Below are 19,373 nucleotides of genomic sequence, written 5' to 3'. Positions count from 1 at the left end.
AGAGAGGAAAAGAGAGAAAGAGAGAAAGAGAGAGAACAGAGAAAAGAGAGAAACAGAGAAAGAGAGAAAGAGAGAAACAGAGAAAGAGAGAAAGAGAGAAACAGAGAAAGAGAGAAAGAGAGAAACAGAGAAAGAGAGAAACAGAGAACAGAGAAACAGAGAACAGAGAAACAGAGAAACAGAGAAACAGAGAAACAGAGAAACAGAGAAACAGAGAGAGAAAGAGAGAAACAGAGAGAGAAAGAGAGAAACAGAGAGAGAGAGAGAGAAACAGAGAGAAACAGAGAGAAACAGAGAGAAACAGAGAGAAACAGAGAGAAACAGAGAGAAACAGAGAGAAACAGAGAGAAACAGAGAGAAACAGAGAGAAACAGAGAGAAACAGAGAGAAACAGAGAGAAACAGAGAAGTTTGTTCTAAGTAAATGCAATGATGCTCATCCTTTCTGTAATTTTTGTAATTCTAAAAGCATATTTTCTTCCGTTTAAGAAATTACTCCTTTTCACCTTTTACTCCAAGAAAGTGTGTGAAAAGATACTTCACACTCATTTCACATGTCATGCTACACATTTCAGTGTTTCCTGAGATAGCTCTAAATCACTGTGCAGGAATTAAACTGACATACACAACAGGAAGTGTACTACTCTGAACAAAAGTGAAAAGTAATTCTTAATCTTTTCCAAGTGCACTCATCTAAGAACAGCAGAGGAAAACTTTAATTTATGTAAGTTTACTATGCTACATCAGAGGATAGGAATCAAGCACTTCTTTATTATGTTAGTCTTAAGCAGGTTTCTTTTGCCCATTTGATAGTGACTGGAAACAATTTTCAAGAACAGAAAATTATTAAGATGTAACACTTGGTCCTGTACGACTGCTACAGAGTCAGTATAAGTCAGCTTTGGATCTGGCATTTCAAATTTAGCTCAAAATTATGTTTTTCTACGGCCGTAAATAAACTCACAAAAGACTCCTCTTTGTATGTGAAAATAATGCTCCAAATTGATAGCCTGGACCACACTCATGAGCAAATATGTGCATGTACACTCACACACAAATAAAGCATGGTACTTCTACTAAGAAGTAAGTAGTTTTTCCCAGCATATTTGTAAAATCATGCCTATTAACTCAAAACTTCCCAGCCTTTCTCTCCTAAACATTTGAGAAGGGGGCGATAGGGAAGGTAAACAGTTTTATCTGTTTCTATTACAGAGGAATGAAAAAACAGTTGGGTTCTACTTTACAGAATGATTTCAAAATGTACTTGTTTGAAGGCCTGCAAATTGTTTAGTATATATAAATAATTTCTGGAAAATAAACCCATCTCTCATTCCTGAGGTGCTCTGGAAAAACTGGTGAGGTGACAACAATATATTCATGTTAAATGTATTAAAAAATAATAACTTTTATCTTTCATTTTATTAGGTAAACTATTTTGCATTAAAGGGTTTTCTCATGTGAGGTAAAAGAATTTAAAATGAATGTAATCTGAAACTAAATAATTAACTGCAATCCAGTAAGCAAACATTCCACCCTCTCTTTTTTTTGCTCTGCCTCTTTTTTTCTGCTAACAAGCCACCCAGTTTTACTTTCTTGCCTCCTCCCATTCACTCCACCCTGTGGATCTCTGCCAAGTCAGTCCAACTTGTCCAAACAGGACACGGCTTTTGATAAGATTTTGCTCACACCCTGTACTTCAGAAAGACGAATGAAGCAACTGGGTTTTGTATGCAAATAAGGACAGGTGCAAGGTAAAGTCCAGGCAAAGTCCCTCAGTATTCTCCTATCTGAAGTCCAGTGAAGACAGCAAGCCAGAAACAGCACAAACTCTGCTCTTTTGATCCAATATACAGCAAGGTATCCATTCCAGAAGGGAAGTTCATTATCACTGGAGCTCATCACCTTGTCAAGATTGAACACTTCTCAATATTAACTTCCTGACAGGTGTATGGTTTATTGTTTCAGAGACATAATTAAGATTAAATGAAAGCTTAAAGGTACTTAAACATGTATTCTGACAATACGGGCTTGTTTGGATTATTTACTCTGGATGAAATGTGCAAAGTGCTTAAAGAATGCACTCAGACTACACATCTGCACTGCAGAGCAGCTGGAAAAGGACAACCACAGTGCAGCTACTCCCAGCAGCCCTGCACATCTACTTTCAAGGTCCACCAACTCTGCAGACCTGTTATGAAAGGAAAGGGTGGGGTGGAGGGCCAGTTTTGACTGTGCACATCCAACAACAAAGGTTTTTCTAATATAAAGCCTGTGTTCTCCTTAAATACCTGGAAGAGCAGTCAGTGACTGACTTTTGTTACAGATGGAGGGGGTGGTGACCATACCACTCTTTTTTGCCACTCTTCACTCTGCCTGAGAACACATACACGGTTTATTTCCTCAGTCTTTGTGCCTGGGGGGAGAACGGGAATGCTGCGCTATGTACAGCAAGTCTTTGTCTAGAAGCTTCAAGGTATGATTGTTATTGTCAGTATAATTACAGAATAATGTAATGATATCTGCTAAATTAGCACTGCATGAGTGCCCTGTACAAGGAACTGCAGCTCTTGCAGCACTGTTTGAATCCAGCATTGTCACACTGCAAAAGCTCTTCAGTCCAAGCACTTTGGGACTCAGACCTGCTGCTCTGAACCTATGACTTCTGTGAAACTCAAGTCAAACTTCCTCTGATACAAGGGAGAAGCAATAGTATCAGAAGATTCTCCACTGCCACTGCTGAAATCCAGAAGGGAAGGGAGGTTTTCTGAACCCAGGTGAGAAGTTTTCTTCAGTGGAACCTCCAAAGGGTTTGACAGAGAGGAACCAGTTTCTGAGACAAACATTCCCTGTGGAAGGTACAAAAGCTGTTTTCCAGAGCTTGTAACATGTTTGCATTTTACTGTACTGGTTGCTCATCGGACCTGAGTCAGCAAAAATGTGTTTCTAAAGTTTCATTAACTTTAATGGGAAGTAAGCAAGTGCTTAACTGCACTTGACCCAAAAATATCAGCAGGCAAAGAACCTCTCCAGCTCAGCACAGCAGTCAGACCCCGCCAAAGAAAAAAAAGTCCAGACATGGTGCTGTGGGAAGAGACCAGAGCAGTCAGACCATGAGGAACAGAAAAGAAGGAGAATCATGAAGAACCAGCACACCAAGAAAATCTTCCACTCATCAATAGCTTTCGGTGTTTATTTGCTGGATTTCCATTGTGTAGCAGTAATAAAAGTTGAAAAAGAATATTTTATATAAGAAAAGAGTACCTAGGCAAAAAAATTCTCCTTGAAGTTTTATTGATAGGCTTTAAGAAAAAGAGCATTTCTACAGAATTCTGGTATTCAGTACTTCGAACTGTATGTGTTTCTCAGCAAAGACTTGAAAATGTTTTATCTTCCTCCCTTCAGGACTGCAAGCAGGCTGAAAAACTTGTGTTTTTGCACAACTTGTGCATCATAACTTTGTTGATGTCACCTTGTTTGACCTAGAACTGCTTTGACATGTAGCAGACTAATCGGTATTTCAGTTAAATTTCTGATAATATTGTTGCAGGCTCTTTGAAGCCACGTGCCTGGAACTGGCTTTCTTGCACGTAAAAATCTTGGAAAAAATGTTCTTGAAGTGCATAAGAAAATGTCTTCTTTACCAAGAAAAAACTGAGCCCATGTAAACCCTGTTCAACCTTCAGTTCTATACTTACTGAACCTAAGAGGAGGAAAGAAAAGCTCTTGAGGCACCTCCATTAGACAATATTCTCCCTTATCAGGGCAGACTGCTGTCTGGTTTCCTGTCTCAGGCTACTTCTTAGAAGGAGAAACAGTGTAAGGATAAAAGACTTTTGAAAACAAATGAAGTACATGGAATGGTATGATAATCTTTCCCTTCCAAGCTGAACTTAGCTGTTCTTGTGTTTTTCTTAAGAGGTTAATTTTTAAGATAATTTAAAAGGAGAAATATTAAGCCTTTTAATTGTGAGGGAAAAATAACAGAAAATACCGTTCTCTTATGTGAAGGGTTCTGCTATTTCAGGAAACGTGAAGAAGAGATCCAACATTTTTATAGCATGGGAAAGAAGAAAGAAAATCTAATCCTAGAGGAAGTATACATTTATGAATAACTGCCTAAATGATTGATTTGAACAAGAATCTGAACACAGGGCAAATGCTGATGAACTTCTACGAACCTATGGAAATGAAAAAAAAAAACAAACCCAAAACCAACAAACCAACCAGGGAAAAGAGGTGGACAGCATAGTGGGTACGAATATGACAGTGATCCAAGCAGCTTAGACTCTTTAAAAGTGGAAACTCTGTCATATCTTCATGGATCAAGTTAGTTGGCTGGTAACACACACTGACTGCATGATAGGCAGACCATGCGTTTGCTTGAAGGTTTTTTCCCTTCTGAGTTAGCTGCCTATTTAAAACCTGTTGGAGCTTGGTCTTTCCATTTGGCTGATCTACACTTACATTTCCTTCCCCTGGGAGATATCACCTACAGCTACAAAACTCAGAAAGGAAGCTTCAGCATCAAGTGAATGCTTCACAGGGAAGAGTTAATCTCTCCTAAAACCAGCTCTGCCAAACTTCATATTCTGGACTGGAACTCGCCTCGGAATGAAAACACAAAGATTGAATGCTGACAGCATAAAAGAACTCTAAAAGACCTCCTGTTAGCGGGGTTAATTAATATTTAAAAGTTGGTTTACAAAAATTATTATAATTATTATAATTTTAACCTCAGTTCCCTATTTTATAGAACTTCTGGCTACAAAAAGGTGTGAACCACAAAATTAACTGCATTTATTATACAGCAGTTTCTAATATTAAACAGAGTTAAATGCAACTTTTTCCCCTCTGTCATTGGAAAAAAAAGATTAACTGTTTGAAATCTTGGGCAAATTAACAGTACAAGAATTAAAATATGTAATCATGTTCTAATGGGTAAATTCATCCATGGTGTTCCAAAACAAACAGAAAAACTACAAAATAAAAACAACTGAGAGCAGCAGAATAAAATAATCAATAAACAACTTACCAAAACTGTGTAGCCAAATACTTCTTTTAATCTGGATTTCTGAACAGACAAAAAACAGTTTGCTGTAAGTATGTGCACATAATCCAATAAATATTTTTAACATACAATTAAGCTCTGAAAGAAGTTTAAAGTGTGTATTTCAGATACTTCCTAAAGATATCTTCAATGACCTCAAACAGCTAGCCTATAGCATCTAGAAGGGCAAGAAGAGGAACTAAAAGACTACTTTAAAAATGAATGGGGATACAACAACAAAAAAAAGAGTAAAATGAAAGGCTGGAAGTATTTCTGTGTGTACAGAAACCATGCATATTCCAGCTCATAAGAGACAGAGAAAAATAAATAATCTATCTTGCATTTTCACCCAGGGCACAGTGAAGTTAATGCACGTTTTTCTCTTGATTTCAATGAGCTTTGGCTTGGGTCCTTTAGCTCTTCTGTCAGATTCAAAGCAACCAGAAAGATTTATGTCTTTCTCAATTTCCTCTCAATTTTTTACATCTACCTGCAACAGGGTGACGGTGAAAGATAAAAACAGGAGTAAAACAATTACTTTTATGCCTTCAAAAATGCAAAATGCAGGACAGCAGTACTTATTAGAGCCAAAGAAAAGTTAGACAGCAATGCCTCATTTTCTGTATTACATCTGGAAGACAACGAATGTTCTAGCCTGTATAAGGAGAAAATACCTACTCTTTTTGAGATTTGTAAATACAAAGTGCTTATAGTGAGCAATTCAGATTGATAAGGGCTGAAGTCAGAACCCTTGTCACAACTATAAGCCTACAGATGTGGACTTTCTTCTCACTTATACTCTTTATACATCAGTGCAACCCTGTGACTTTAATGGAGCTATTCCAGATCAGCTGATGAGCAAGTGAGAGCAGAAAACTGGCTCACAACTTTCTGGAGAGCTGAGTTCAAGTTTTCAGAGAACAGCTAAAAACCCCAGTTCACCCCCATAACTACACTGGAGTGGAAGGCGTGCGTTAAAGGTTAACTTGGAAACCTCGTTATGACATAACACAGGCATCTTAAGCAATCCCAAGTGTGTAGAGACATGATAACTCATCGGGTGGGGATTGGGAGTTGAGGGGCAGTGACAAGGGGCCTGGACGAGGCTACCGAACTGCCAGAAAACAGCCTGAAACAGGAAAGAGCACCACATATGCCACTTGGAATGTGTGACGCAAACCCCAGCCTTGAAACAAAGAACAGGAAACAGCTCTGCTGGCTGTGCTGGGGAGAAAGCACAGAGAAACATTTAGGCGGCCCTCCCTGACCCTATATTCATGAGCAGCTGGAGTCTTTTAAAACAACAACAGTGGGTGGAGGTGTTTGTTCATTGGGTGTGAATGAAAACACTGTCCTTATGCAGGGGACCTGCCCTATTTACAAACAGTCTCCCTTAACGTGAGGGAGCAGATTTTAAGACACCACAGGTCAGGAGGATTCACTGAAACCTTCCCTGAGACCAGTTGGTTTATTACAGTATTTACAGAATGGCAGTAGCTAAACAGGGCTCTGGCTCCATGACATCAAAGAGGCAGCGCCCAGCCTGGCAGTGAGTACCTTGTTCACAGACAGAGCTAGGGATGAGACCATTGCAGGGAGGATTTGTAAAGCTCGGGGCTGCTCCTGGACAGTGCCTCACTCATGCTCAGTACTGCTCCGCAGCTCAGCACCAACGTCACTCAGAACACCCAAGAATATTCTTCTAAGCCCTCACATGCCTGGCCTTCCACATCCCTGTTTTCATATGCACTGAGACTTCATGTCAGAATCTGATTTCCTATGAATTTACTACTTTTATTTTTGAAGCACTCACATATAAAGCTGAACAAATGAAATAAGCTGAAGAATAGCACAACTTGTCTAGATTTCATGCAGCAGAATAACTTCAACACTTATTTTCCTTCAAAGCTGTGGTTCCAAATACTCTCTCTTCTCTTAGATACCTTGCATCAGTTATTTATATGCCATGGGTAGGACATCTAACATTATCAGATGTGAGAATGTTACGTGGATGAGGACAACAGCAACACCAATGAGTGCTGTGAGGTTCCAAGCTTGGAGTTTAATAATGGACTTGGGGTAAAAACTGGCTGGTACAGCATCTACACAGCAAGATGTGGGTCTAGGTTTTATGCCAATTGTATCAGTTCCTTTTTCATACTGAATAACTGCAAATATAGGAAATTCGGTGATTGTATAACGTTTCTAGTATCACTGAGTCTTCAACTCATCTCACTCACACATCCTTATTTATCTGAAGGCTTTTGCTTTTGGCTAAACAGGTGTTGACTAGGTCAAATGTTCACAGTACCTAAGGGCTCCCTTGCAGTTCTGCAACTTGGAGGAAGTTTTGCTTGGATTCTCAAGGGAGGGAGAAAACATTTAGTGTTCTTTCCTTCCCCCACCCTTCGCCCTTACCCCCAGTCTCTCGTGTGATCTGTACCATAACTATAACAGTGTGCACAGGGAAAAACACCCCAGAAATATTTGCCTGCTTGCGCAAAAAAGGCTAGTCAAGTTAGCTTTAGGCTTTTTATACTTTGATACTAGGCAATAACGATATATTCTTAAAAATACAAGGTGAAAGTTAATTTGAAGTAAGTGTCTTCTGGTTCAGGTGGGATTATCAAATCCAGATGTTATTCCTCTCACACAAGTACCAGCTGCTCATGTGATTATCACACCAGTATCTTAAACGTATTTGTTGAAAAAAATCACTAGTTAGCAGCCATGTAAGTCCTTGTTTTCAATACAGACAGATATATATTTATATTAGTTTAAATAAGGTCAAGTTTTCAGAGCTCTCCTACCAGTTACTCAAACTCAGCTTTTCCCAACAATTAAACCTTCAGAGCTCAGTTCTACAAACAGTGGCACTTCCTGAATTTTCAAAGGTGAGGAAGTGAATACAACACAGTGGACAGTGCAGGGTACAGTACCTGAATCAAAAGGGAAGTACACAAAACAACTTTAATGTATTTTTTTTAATGTAATTCCTGAATGACCACTTCAGCTATTCTGAACTGGGTCTTTCTTTCTCCCAAGCTCCATTTAGGTGCTGTGATCTCCCAAAGAGGCTCGTGTTGCTGAGCCTTCCTTTGCCAGGGCTCCCCCAGCTGCGACAGGCACTCACCTGACAGTGGTCCTAGGCAATTAAGTTTTATTCCCATTTCGGTTAAAAAAAAAATATAAACAGGAATCCAGGAAAAAAAAAGAAAAAAAGAAAAAACCAACAAAAGGCACCTAGCAAACGAAGTGTTATTTCTAACTCCACACTTCGCTGCTGTGCTGTCCCACGTTTTACCTTTGCCTGCATGGCGGCCAAGCGCTGCTAAGGTGACATGACTATACGAGGGGCAGGCTTTTAGGAGCCGATTTCATCCTGGACTTCACCAAGAGTTAAACTGAGGCCATGGCGCTTGCCGATCCGCTGCGGCTGGGACACGGCCCGTACGCGAGCTCCTGCCCCGGCATCCACCGCACCGCCCGCGGAACCGAGCGAGCCCGCTCTAGTGTCCGCCTCGGTTCGGCCGGCCACTGGGTCCCGCCCGGCACCCCAAGGCACTTCAGTCTCTGTCCCAAGACGCGCCTGTCCCGCCCCGGCGAGAGGCCGGGGGCTGCGGCCGCGCTGGGCGGGAGAGCGGCCCCGAGGGGCCGGCGGCCCTCGGGCCCTCCCGCCGGGGACAGGCGGGGGAGGGCGCCGGGGAAGGCTCCCCCCGAGCGGCCCCGCCGGCCACACAGGTGCGCTGCGGGCGCGGCGGACAGCGGCGGCCCCCGCCCCCGGCTCCCGCCGGCCGCACAGCGAGTTTCCCAGGCGCCGCGGAGGGAGCCCCCGCGGAGAGTTCTGCTCCCCCTTCCCCGCAACTGCGGCGTGCCGGAGACCCAGCTCCCGCCACCCCCGGCGTGGCTGCGGCTCCCGCGGCACCACCTTGCCGCCTCGGGCTCCGCGCTGCTCTCAGCGCCTGGAAACTTTTCTCCTCCGGCACCTCCATCCCGCAGCCGGCAGAGCGCGGCCCCCGCATTACCCCTGCCCTCACACTTACGCTCGGCAGGCGGTGCGGAGCGCGCCGCGGTTCCCTCGGCTCCCGCAGCGCCGGGGGTCACGGTAGGTGGCGGGGGTGGGGGCGCTCCGGTGGGACCGAGGCGCGAGGCCGGCGTGTCCCGCGGCTGAGACGTCTCAGCGGTGTCTCCGGGTCTGTGTGCGAGGAGGAGCTGCCCGCTCCCGCCCTCCGCCCGCTCGCCTTCCCCCCGGGCTCCTGGCACCGGGCCGCGCTGTCACATGACGCCGGCGCCGCTCGCCCTGCCAGGCTCCCCGGGCCGGCGGGGTGAGTGGTGGTGGGAGGGTCACGGCAGGGAGCGCGGCCGGGCGGGTCCCCGCCCGCGGGGTGGAGGCTCCGCCGAGGGGCCGGGGCGAGTCACCGCTCACAAGCAGGCGGGCACGCACTGACTGCGCGCCCGCCCTGCCTCCCGGGGGCAGACAGCCTCGCACACACACTAATTATCCCCAGCAGCCCGGGGAGGAGAGGGGAGGGGAGCGGGGCCGCCTTGCCGACAAACCTGACCGTCCAGCTCCTCCTCCCCGCCCGTGTGTCAGGCAGAGGCGTGCACCTGGCAGCGGCCCTGCGGCACGGCGCACCCCTCCCTGCTTCCCTCCCTCCGCGTCCACCCCGGCCGACCTGCGGCGGCAGCAAAACAACAGCAACACCCTGCGCCCGGGGGGAAGGAAGGGAGGTGCTCACGCTGGGCCGCTGCCGCCGAGCTGGCTTCGCCGGCGGGGGCTGGGAAAGGGCGCGGAGCCGGGCGGCGGCTCCCGGCCCTGCTGCCGCGGGCTGCCCGCGCCGCGCCCCGTCGCGCCGGGGGAGGTGGCGGGGTCGGGCGGGGCGAGGGCTGGAGCGCGGCGGGCGTGGGGCAGAGGTGTCGGCCCGGCTCCGCCCCGGCTTGGCGGCCCGCCCGCCGGACCGCCGGCTGCTGAGGCCCGTGCCGGGGTAGATTTTATAGCTGCGCTCAGCCCGTCGTGCCGCGGGTGCGCTCCCGCCGGAGGGAATAGGGGGCTGGCGGGGAGAGGCGCTGCCAGCTTCCCTCGGCTCGACCCCCGTCGCCAGAGGCGGCGATCCCCACCCGTGCCGCCGCTGCCCGTGCAGCCCTGCGTCTGGCACCGGCCCAGGGCAGGTGTGTGTGCGTGGCCCAGCCCGCCCCTCCTCCGGGCTCCGCTCGCCGCGGGAGGGGCCGCGCTGCCCGGGGGGCCGCTCCCGGCGCGGGGTGCGGGGTTCGGCGGGGCGCCGGCTCTGCCCCAGCACTGCTGCTCGAGACAGCTTTCAGCTTAGTGCACTGCACCCTCTGTAAAATCGGGGGCACTTACAGCCACAGATAGACCGTGGGACTTCAGCGGGAGCAATATTTTTGAAAAAAAATGTTTCTTGGCAGACTGTATCAATTACACTGGTTAAGGAAAAGTGCTGCCACTTAGTCACTGTAGTGTGCTTCCAATGCTTGTAGTGTGCCATATGAAATCATGTTCTCTCTTTACTGGTGTATGGTACCCAACCATGAGACCAAGGAAGAGGCGAATGCTGTGCTTGGCAAGGCCCTGTCCAGTGCTAATGGCGTGGACAGATGACAAGCCAGTGATTCTTGTGGATAACAGGTCACCCGGCAGGTCTTCATTTACATGCTTTGTTTCATGGGTAGTCAGTGGAAGGAGCTGAGTATTTCCGGCTCTGCAGGACGAGTCTATGTATATAACTGTCTTAATAGGACCCAAGTGTAACATAGCTGTTTCTTTGTGTGTTTGGGTTGAAATTTCTGTTCGCTGTGTTTCTTATTGACCCTGCCGATAATGCTGTAAAAACAAAGCAAAGGAGGAAGGGGAAGGATGGGGAGAGTATTTTCAAACACGCGGCTGCGCACACATGTTCAGACGATGTCTTTATTCCTAGGATGTTTTAATAAATCCCTTTACTTATCTTGCTAGTCTGTATGGCTTTAAAAAAAGCAAATTAAGACACCAATCTGAAGCCCTGAAGGGTATGACTCAGTGACATAACAATAAATTGTAGTATCTCCTGCTAAGTAATTACACTATATCATGTCACAACAAGGTATTGTTGAAATACTATCATGTAGCTCATAAAGTGTCATTTTTTTATTATAAGTCTATAAAATAAACAGAATGCCGTGTTACACACATGGGCACAAAATATTTCATTAGGGCTGTGAAAAGGAGCTGCTGTAGTTTTCTTGCATGAACATGCTCAAGATAAAGTAGGTATGTCCCAGTTTGCATTCTTTCGTTCTGGGAACTAGCAGATGTTAAACAGCTAACTGAAACCCTTGGGTCACTGGCAGAGCTGTTTTGATGTCAAATCGTGAGAAATGCCAAAATATTTAGTAGTAGCCAGCATGCTGCTCCTGGTGAAGTCACTGGCTTTTCTTGCTGTTATCTAGCTCTGGCCTCAGATGAACCTGTTTTAATCCGGTGTAATTTTACTGTCTTCTTGTGAAGTGGCAGAGGAGAGGGTGGATTGAAAATGATGCTTTTGCACTGTCAAGATTGTATATCTGTCAGCATTTTCTTGCCTTCCCATGTTTGTTTTTGGCAAGTCCAAATTCTGAAGGGAGCAGAATCTTACTGATTTTAGTGGGAATTGAAAAACCAGAAGGGAGAAGCTGGGAGCAGAGGGTCCTTGCCATCTGGTTAGCAGACCCAGCAGTTTTAACCAGGTCTGGAAGTGTTTCTAGGTCAAAGGACTGGTTGATGCCAGCCCTTAACGTCTTTTAGCACAACACCTCTTCCATCTCTGCTCTACCCATCATCCCCACAGAATGACTTCTGTCTCAAAATGGAAGGAAGTGTTTTGCAAGTCCTTGGTATTGAAAAAAAGAAAGAATGCTGCATAGATGTCCTTTGGTTTGTAGCACCTGCCATGAGCCCTTGCAACAAGACGGAGCATTTTACATGATGGGGCCTTGAGGATCCATAATTCCAAGCATTAGGAAGAGTGTTGGCAACATGTTACAAGTTTCTGATATAAGCAGACAGGAGGTGTTACCTAGAGTGGGTTGAGGGGAACGTATGGATCTCTGGTGTGAACAAATCAGTATTAAAATTTTAAATGAAAGGGTATAATATGTTCAGGTGTCTGTTAAAAGACTAAATCCAGCCATTTGTTGAAATAAGCCCTTGCTACATTCAGCCAAATTGCCACTATGATAAATGTGACTGTTCTGTTACATTTTTGACATATTCTGCTTCCCAAAATTCAGTTAAAATTAAAAGAAATACTTAAGAATTCTGTGTATTTTTTCAGTCCTTAATTCAACTTCAGGGTATGAGGTGTATTGGAAGTAGTTTGCTGGATCCAAGCAGTACAATTGTTAAGCTGGCATTTCTTCCAAGTTGTTCTGTGTTACAAAATGTACTGTATATATAGTCAGTGAGTGGTATTTATGTAGGAAAAATGTCCACTGCAACTGTAGTCTACAGTTACATGTTTGAGTCATTTGAATATGTGTGTATAAACTTATTGTGCTCTGCAGAGTTTTGGGTCAGATAGTCACCTCATACATCTAGTACCCACTGAACAGCTTCTGGAAGGAATGAGGGAGAGATCATCACATAGCCAGCAATATTCATTACTTTTGTTAAACACAGTTCCCATTTTGGAAGAACCATAAATTTCACACTTAAAATGCTATTAATTTATTGCACCCCAAATATTTGATCTCCACAATGCAGTGATGCATGCTGTAAGTCCAAGTTGTTAGAAATATAGAAGTTGAGGCAGTATGAATTTGACTAGAAGCTTGCATGACTTAAAAGCTTAGGTATGTTTATGCTACAGTCATGTACTTACCTGAGCTGGTTTAAAACTAGTCAGCTGGGGAACTGGTAGCAATCTGTGGCAGTGTGCACCCTGTAGCTATCTGGAAAACATGCCCACAAAGCTGGGTAAATACTTGAGTGGTTAGGCTGGCCTGAACTCAGTGGCCAGACTAGTGCCAGTGCTCAAGACAAGTAATGTAAAGCCTGCCTGGCTGTGTATACACGGTATTGTGGTCACATCACTCGTGACTACAGCACAGACATATCTTTCTGTGAATTCTGTGACTCAGCCTTGTCTTCTGGCAGATGATTCCCAAGCTCTTGTAGGAGTTTTGTGGCTAGTGTCAATTCAGTGGTCCATGGGAAAGGCTTCTGCAGGTATTAAAAACTCACAGCACAACAAAAGATGCACCTTTATTGCATTGAAACATCCCATGTTGTAATGGTGGGCTCTCATCTTGTAGCCACGTGAGCAGCTTGTGAGTCAATCTGCATGTTTGCATAATTGGATCCTTCTTGTTTGCTTGGAGGAAGGGCAAGGCCAGGGTGAGTAGCCAGGCTTCCTGGCTCTGTCATACAGGTGTGGACACGAGGAAACCACTGGAGGAGCTTGGGCAGAGCTGGTATTGAGGTGCATGGGGCCTAGGGCAGAGGCTACTGTGTGAACCCCTCCCTGCATCTCTCCTGCCCACACATGGATGACAAGCCTTGCTGCCTGACCTGGCCCAGGTTCTTCCTCCTGCCTGTCCCTTCCTGTGGCCCATGGACCAAGACAATTACTGTAGTTCCTCACCCCTGAAATGAATTCACATTTCGTGCAGAAACAAATCTCAAACACCACAACATGAGGGTCTTTTGTGTTCAACACCTCACACAAGGAAATGATGGATGGCTGCTCTTTCCAGTTAAAACCAACAAGTCACACAAAAATCAGCTTTCTGAGGGCCAGCCCTCAAGCCCAGTGCAGCAATCAAAATTACAGAGGAAACACGGGGACTGGGATGTGTGTGTGTTGAAATTCTTTTTATATGTCAATGTTTTTAGGAACAGGCATGGTTTTGTTGCAGGTGTAATGACTACTGAAGGCTGCTGAGCTTGAATTTTATTATTTGAAGTGTAGAAAGATAGTTGAATTTAGCAGTGGTGTCCAAGATACAGCTGAGGAACATCTGAAGTTTCCATAGAAGAAAGAATAACAATTTTGGAAGCAAGAGCAGATACGTGTATGGGAAGATTGATAGGTTTGGAGACCAAATCTTCATCAAGTATATTCTGACATGAACTCAAGATGATGTGTGGATGATGTTAGGATTGACAATGATCTTGTGTAGGTGCCCTGTCTCTTGGTACTGTTCTCGAGCTTTATTTCTGTAATGATGAATTTCTCTCCAGAGTGAACAACAGAAAACAGAAAGATGGTGTGGTTCTCTCATACAAAAATATATACAGTCAGTAGTTTGGTTATAAAAGGTCTGTTGCTTTCAATCTATGTTCACTGTTCCTTCCCAACAGAAAGCAATGAAAAACACATGGATAAGAAGTGAGTTACTCTGTTGACTTTCATTGTATAAAGATTTGTTCTGTGTTCCAATGCTCTGGAAGTCATGAAATAATGGTGTATTGGATGTGCATGGCCAGGTTTTGATAGTAAGGGGCTACGGGGGTGGCTTCTGTGAGAAGCTGCCAGAAGCCTCCGCCACATCCAGCAGAGCCAATGCCAAATGGCTCCAGGACAGCCGTGCTGCTGGCCAGGGCTGGGACAATTAGAGATGGTGGTAAGGACTCTGGGATAACATAGCTAAGAAGGAAGAAAGTTTTTGTGCAGATGTAATTGCAGCCAGAGAAGAGTGGGGCGAGAATATGTGAGAGGAACAACTCTGCAGATACCCAGGTCAGTGGAGGAGGGGCAGGAGGTGCCCCAGGTGTTGGAGCTGAGATTCCCCTGCAGCTGTAAGGTGAGGCAGCTCTGCCCCTGGAGCCTGCAGAGGACTATGGAGATGCTGATATCCACCTGCAGCCTGGGGGAGAGTCCCCCACTGGAGCAGGAGGATGCCTGAGACTAAGCTATGACCCCAAGGGAGACCTGTCCTGGAGCAGGGTCCTGGGAGGGATCTGCAGACCGATGGAGAGAGGAGCCCATGCTGGATCAGGTTTCCTGGTAGGACTTTTGACCCCATGGGGACCCATGCTGGAACAGCCTGTCCTTGAAGGACTGCACCCTGTGGAAGAGTGACCTGTGTTGGAGCAGTTTGTAGAGAACTGTTACCTGTGGGATGGACTCAGCATTGGAGAACTGTCTCCTGTGGGAGGGAGCAGGGGAAAGACTGCTCTCCCTGAGCAGTCGCAGAAACTACATGTGATGAACTGACCATAATCCCCATTCCCTGTCTCTCTGCGCTGCTGGGGGAGGAAGTAGAGCTGGGAAAAAGGGAGGAGTAAGGGAATGTGTTTTCTAAGGTCTTATTTTACTTCTCATTATCTTGCTCTGATTTTATTAAAAATAAATTCAGATAACATTTCTAATTCAAGCCTGTTTTGCCCGTGACAGTATTTGGTGAGTGATCTCTCTCTGTCCTTAACTCATGAGCCCTTCATGGTATTTCCTCTCCCTTGTCCAGCTGTGGAGGGGAGTGATAGAACAGCTTTGGTGGGTGCCTGGCATCCAGCCAGGATCAACCTATGGTAGATGAGAAATCAAGACAAGTGATTCTGCTCTTTGCTTTTCTCAGAAAATCTTGTAATGCACCAATTAGATAGAAGGTGGAGTTGTTAACAGATGGAAGTTGACTTTGCTGCACAAAAAGTAATTTAGATGTGTCAGTTTATGTCTATTGAGGGTCCATTTCATGTAAAAGTCGTTTGACTTTGCTCAGTTAAGCAACTCAGTGGAGTAATGCCAGGTTACTCTTAGGGGAAAACCAGGTCTTGGATCTTACAGGAGATAGTTAAGGCTGTCTAGCTATAGTAGCCTATAGTTCAAGCTGCTAGACCTTCAGTTATTATTTATTTGCTTGACTGATGGGAAAATAGATAAATTTTAAGAATTTTGTTGATTGATTTTTTAAAAAATTTTGTTAAATTTAAGAATTTATTTCCCCATTTTGTTGTGTTTTATTATGTATGGCTTTATATAACTTGAATAGGAGATAGATTGATCTTTGGGTGTTTCATATATCCAGAGATTACAGGTTTTTATGTGTCCTGCAAGAATGGAGGTTTTGGGTTTAATCTGGGTGATTGAGTACTGTCTTAAAATATGGAGGATGTTAACACACATTTGGGGACATTTTTTGCTTGTGTAGTTTAGGATGTACTGTCAGGAATTAAGGAGTCCAATTCAGGTCTGACGTAACTCCATTGACTTACTGGAATTTCCACAGTCACAAATGACTCATAACGCTCAATATTCAAAAACAAACTCCAAAAGCATGCAATTTTGGGAAACCATGTTTGGTTTGGTTTGTTGTTCTGGGTTTTCTTCTCTTGCAAAGCTGGTATTGTATGAAAAAGATATACTAGAAGAATTTGAAAAGTTAATATAGAACTAAAAAATGTTGTATCTCTTTTACTCTGATGTTACTGAATACTTACTGAAAAGTTAGCACATTTCTTTGCTGAATTGTGAGGCCCTGAAATGACTCAAACAAAATGTAAAATTGAGTACATTTGACTGAAGAATGTACTGAAATTGGTAAAATATTTGTTCCTTCCCTTGCTGTTTGCAGACTCTGACCAGTTTGAACTAGCTGCCGTCTTTAGCTGATTTTCATAAAGTAAAAATATCAGTATGTATAAAAAAGCATTTCAGTAAAGGCTGTGACAGCCTGGAGAAGAAATGATCTCGGGAGATCTAAGAGCAGCCTCCTGATCACTGGAAGTTACTGAGGAGGTGAAACTGAAGCTGAGGAGCACAGTGTGGGAATGGGAGACAGTGGTTTCCTAAAAATGAGGGAATGAGGGAGGGGAATTCTAGACAAAAGCAGAATACACATTTTTGTGTTGGGAAGTTTTGGAACAAGTTGCCCAGTGAGGCTCTGAAATGTTTTCAAAAGGTATTCAGGATCTGACTGGACAAAGTCTAGACAAACCCATTCTAAACTCAGAACCTGTTCTGAACAGGAATTTGGACTAAATTACCTCCTGAGGTCCTTTCCAGCCTGACCAACCCTGTGATTTCTCTATTAAGTACCACTGTAGGTGGAAGATAAGGATTATTATGTACTTTAAAATCAGGCTGTTCATGGCAACTTCTAGCTATAAAACGTTGTGCTTGTTAAGAAGAAAACATGAATGAGAGCAAATTTCAAGTTAAAATTATCATAATGCAGGCATTACCAACAAAGTAAAGGAATAGCCAGTGGCTACCATCTTACATACCTGTATATAGTAATACATGCTCCAGCAAGAATGGCATCTGTTTGTTAAAAACAGAGAACAAGTGCTGTTCCCTATTTTAACCAGCAATAATATTTTTTAAATTTTACTACATATTCTAAGTATTAAAAGAAAAAATCTAGGAAAAGACATAATTTCAAAACTTTTTAAAAATTATATCAGCATGTCTTTTTTTTTAAACATAACTGCTGTTTTCATGATACTTCGAAACTATTTTTGTAAAACATTGATATTTAGAATTTCAGTGTATATTAAAAAAGATTAATGGGGTGATATCAGTGAAATATAAATAGTGTGAAATGTAAACCTCTTCTACGAAATTTAATTTCTTTGCCTTCTACACAGATATCTAATAATGTCATTTTTGATCCACCTATTTTAATTAAAAGTGATTCAACAGAAAATTTTAATTGCATACTTAGCAATGCAGTTTCTGTAGTAGGAAAAATATATCTCTCTATTTGCAGAGCAAAATTCTACACTCATAAATTAATGGGAGAAAATGCGTGTTCAATGACTATTGCTTTGACCACCTGTGCCTCACACATCCAACTACAATATGAAGGCTGGATGAAATTTCACTTATTCAATATGGGCATATTCTGTGGGACAGCACAGCCAGTAGAAACTTGAGATGAGGATTATCTTGTAGGTCTGGTTTTTCGTCCTAGCTAGGGTGTGTTACCTTAATAAGTAAGCCAAATAATTACTTATTTACAGATTCAGCAAATAGTAAGGTCACACTGGCATTTCTGAGCAAAGAATGACACTGAACTGATTGGTTAAAGTAGCCTGAATGTATTTGAACTACTCCAGCAGTAGTTACAATTCAAGCAAAGCCCTATGGAATTGTAAAAGTAAAGGTATGAGATAGAAGGGGATGTGGCATTCCGAACATCATGGGGGGTTACTTCATAGGTGTCCTGCCTACAGCTCACTTTATGGTTGAAGATTTCATCAAGAAAGTGAGTGGTATTAAAATGATGTGAAAGTAAAGAAACTATTTCACAATAATGTGCAAGTCTTTCAGTTGTGCTCATAGTTTCTCCAATGCAATAGGAAAAGCATTTGTACAGTATGTTTTGCCAAACACCTTCAAAATTTTTCATGAATCAGATAAAACCATCACCAGAAAAACATCTTCCAGTCTAAGCTTTGAGGTAAAACTCAACATTTCTGTTCCTTAATCTACACTACATTTTCAAAAAAGACCAGGTTCTTTTTAAGTCTTCAGGTTTTCAGAGTGCATCTTGAAACAGTTTTGAAGGTATCAGGTTGTTAAAAAGTGGGAGTCATGGTTTAACCCCAGCTGGTAACTGTGTAACACAGCTGCTTGCTGCACCCTGGCCCCCAGTGTGATTGGAGAAGAACTGGGGAAAAAGGTAAAACCTGTGGATTGAGATAAGAACAGCTTAATCATAGGAATAAAATATATTTATAATATTATAATATTATAATAATTTAAGTGAAAAGGGAGGCAACAAAAATCAGAGACAGCAAAATAAACCCCAAGAACCACAAGTGATGAACGCTGTAATTGTTCATCACCTGCTGATGAATGCCAGGCCTATCCCTGAGCAGTGACTGAGCTCTCCCCCACCCAGTTTCTATACTGAGTGTGACACTGTGTGGCATGGAACATCTCTTTGGGCCAACTGTCCTGGCCATGCTTCCTCCGTGCTTCTTGTGGACCACCTTGTTGGCAGAGGATGGGCAGCTGAAAAGTCCTGGACTTAGAGTAAGCGCTGCTCAGCAACAACTAAAACATCAGTATGTTATCAACATTATTTTTGGACTAAATCCAGCTCTGTACCAGCTGCTAGGAAAAAAATCAACTCTATCCCAGCCAAAACCTAGGTGGTGGGGGAGTGAATACATCATAGAAGTTGTTCTCTATTGGCATTTCTCAAGGCAAAGTGGGCTTGTAAAAATTTGTTTGCTTGTTTTGTAAGTTTTTTAATGAGGGATTTCATTTCATTTCATTTCATTGTCAGTAACAGAAGGCAGAAGTAGAATTGGAATGTCTGTATATATCTATGCACTACAAGCCCTGGAGTCAGGACCTCCTACTTGCCTTCTCAGTGCTAGATCATTTACCAGCCCTCTTTGT

The 19,373-nt window shown here is 43.8% G+C and overlaps 2 protein-coding genes across 12 annotated transcripts in view; one reads left to right on the top strand and one right to left on the bottom strand.

Annotated features, from left to right (window-relative positions):
• The window catches only part of KLF3 (KLF transcription factor 3), a 29,818-nt gene extending 19,039 nt beyond the window's left edge, over positions 1 to 10,779 (bottom strand). For 2 of the 5 annotated variants that reach the window (XM_063401765.1, XM_063401767.1), the window contains exons 1-2: positions 9,090 to 9,775; positions 5,032 to 5,070 (exon numbers count right to left, since the gene is read on the bottom strand). The gene's annotated coding sequence lies outside the window, so the exon portion shown is untranslated. The other 3 variants (XM_063401769.1, XM_063401768.1, XM_063401770.1) reach the window with 3 other exon arrangements.
• LOC134552797 (atherin-like) overlaps positions 5,091 to 19,373 on the top strand; it is an 81,194-nt gene continuing 66,911 nt past the window's right edge. For 4 of the 7 annotated variants that reach the window (XR_010080946.1, XR_010080948.1, XR_010080945.1 and 1 more), the window contains exon 1: positions 5,092 to 9,151. Coding sequence is in view for 3 of the 7 variants with exons in the window: in XM_063401772.1 (XP_063257842.1) it covers positions 8,459 to 9,151 (693 nt within the window). In the remaining 4 variants the exon portion in view is untranslated. Of the gene's footprint in view, positions 9,152 to 19,373 lie in introns of all 7 variants that reach the window. The other 3 variants (XR_010080947.1, XM_063401773.1, XM_063401774.1) reach the window with 1 other exon arrangement.

The sequence above is a fragment of the Prinia subflava genome, chromosome 7 (assembly GCF_021018805.1).
Source record: "Prinia subflava isolate CZ2003 ecotype Zambia chromosome 7, Cam_Psub_1.2, whole genome shotgun sequence".
NCBI lineage: Eukaryota > Metazoa > Chordata > Aves > Passeriformes > Cisticolidae > Prinia > Prinia subflava.
This window is presented reverse-complemented; position numbering and strand designations above follow the sequence as displayed.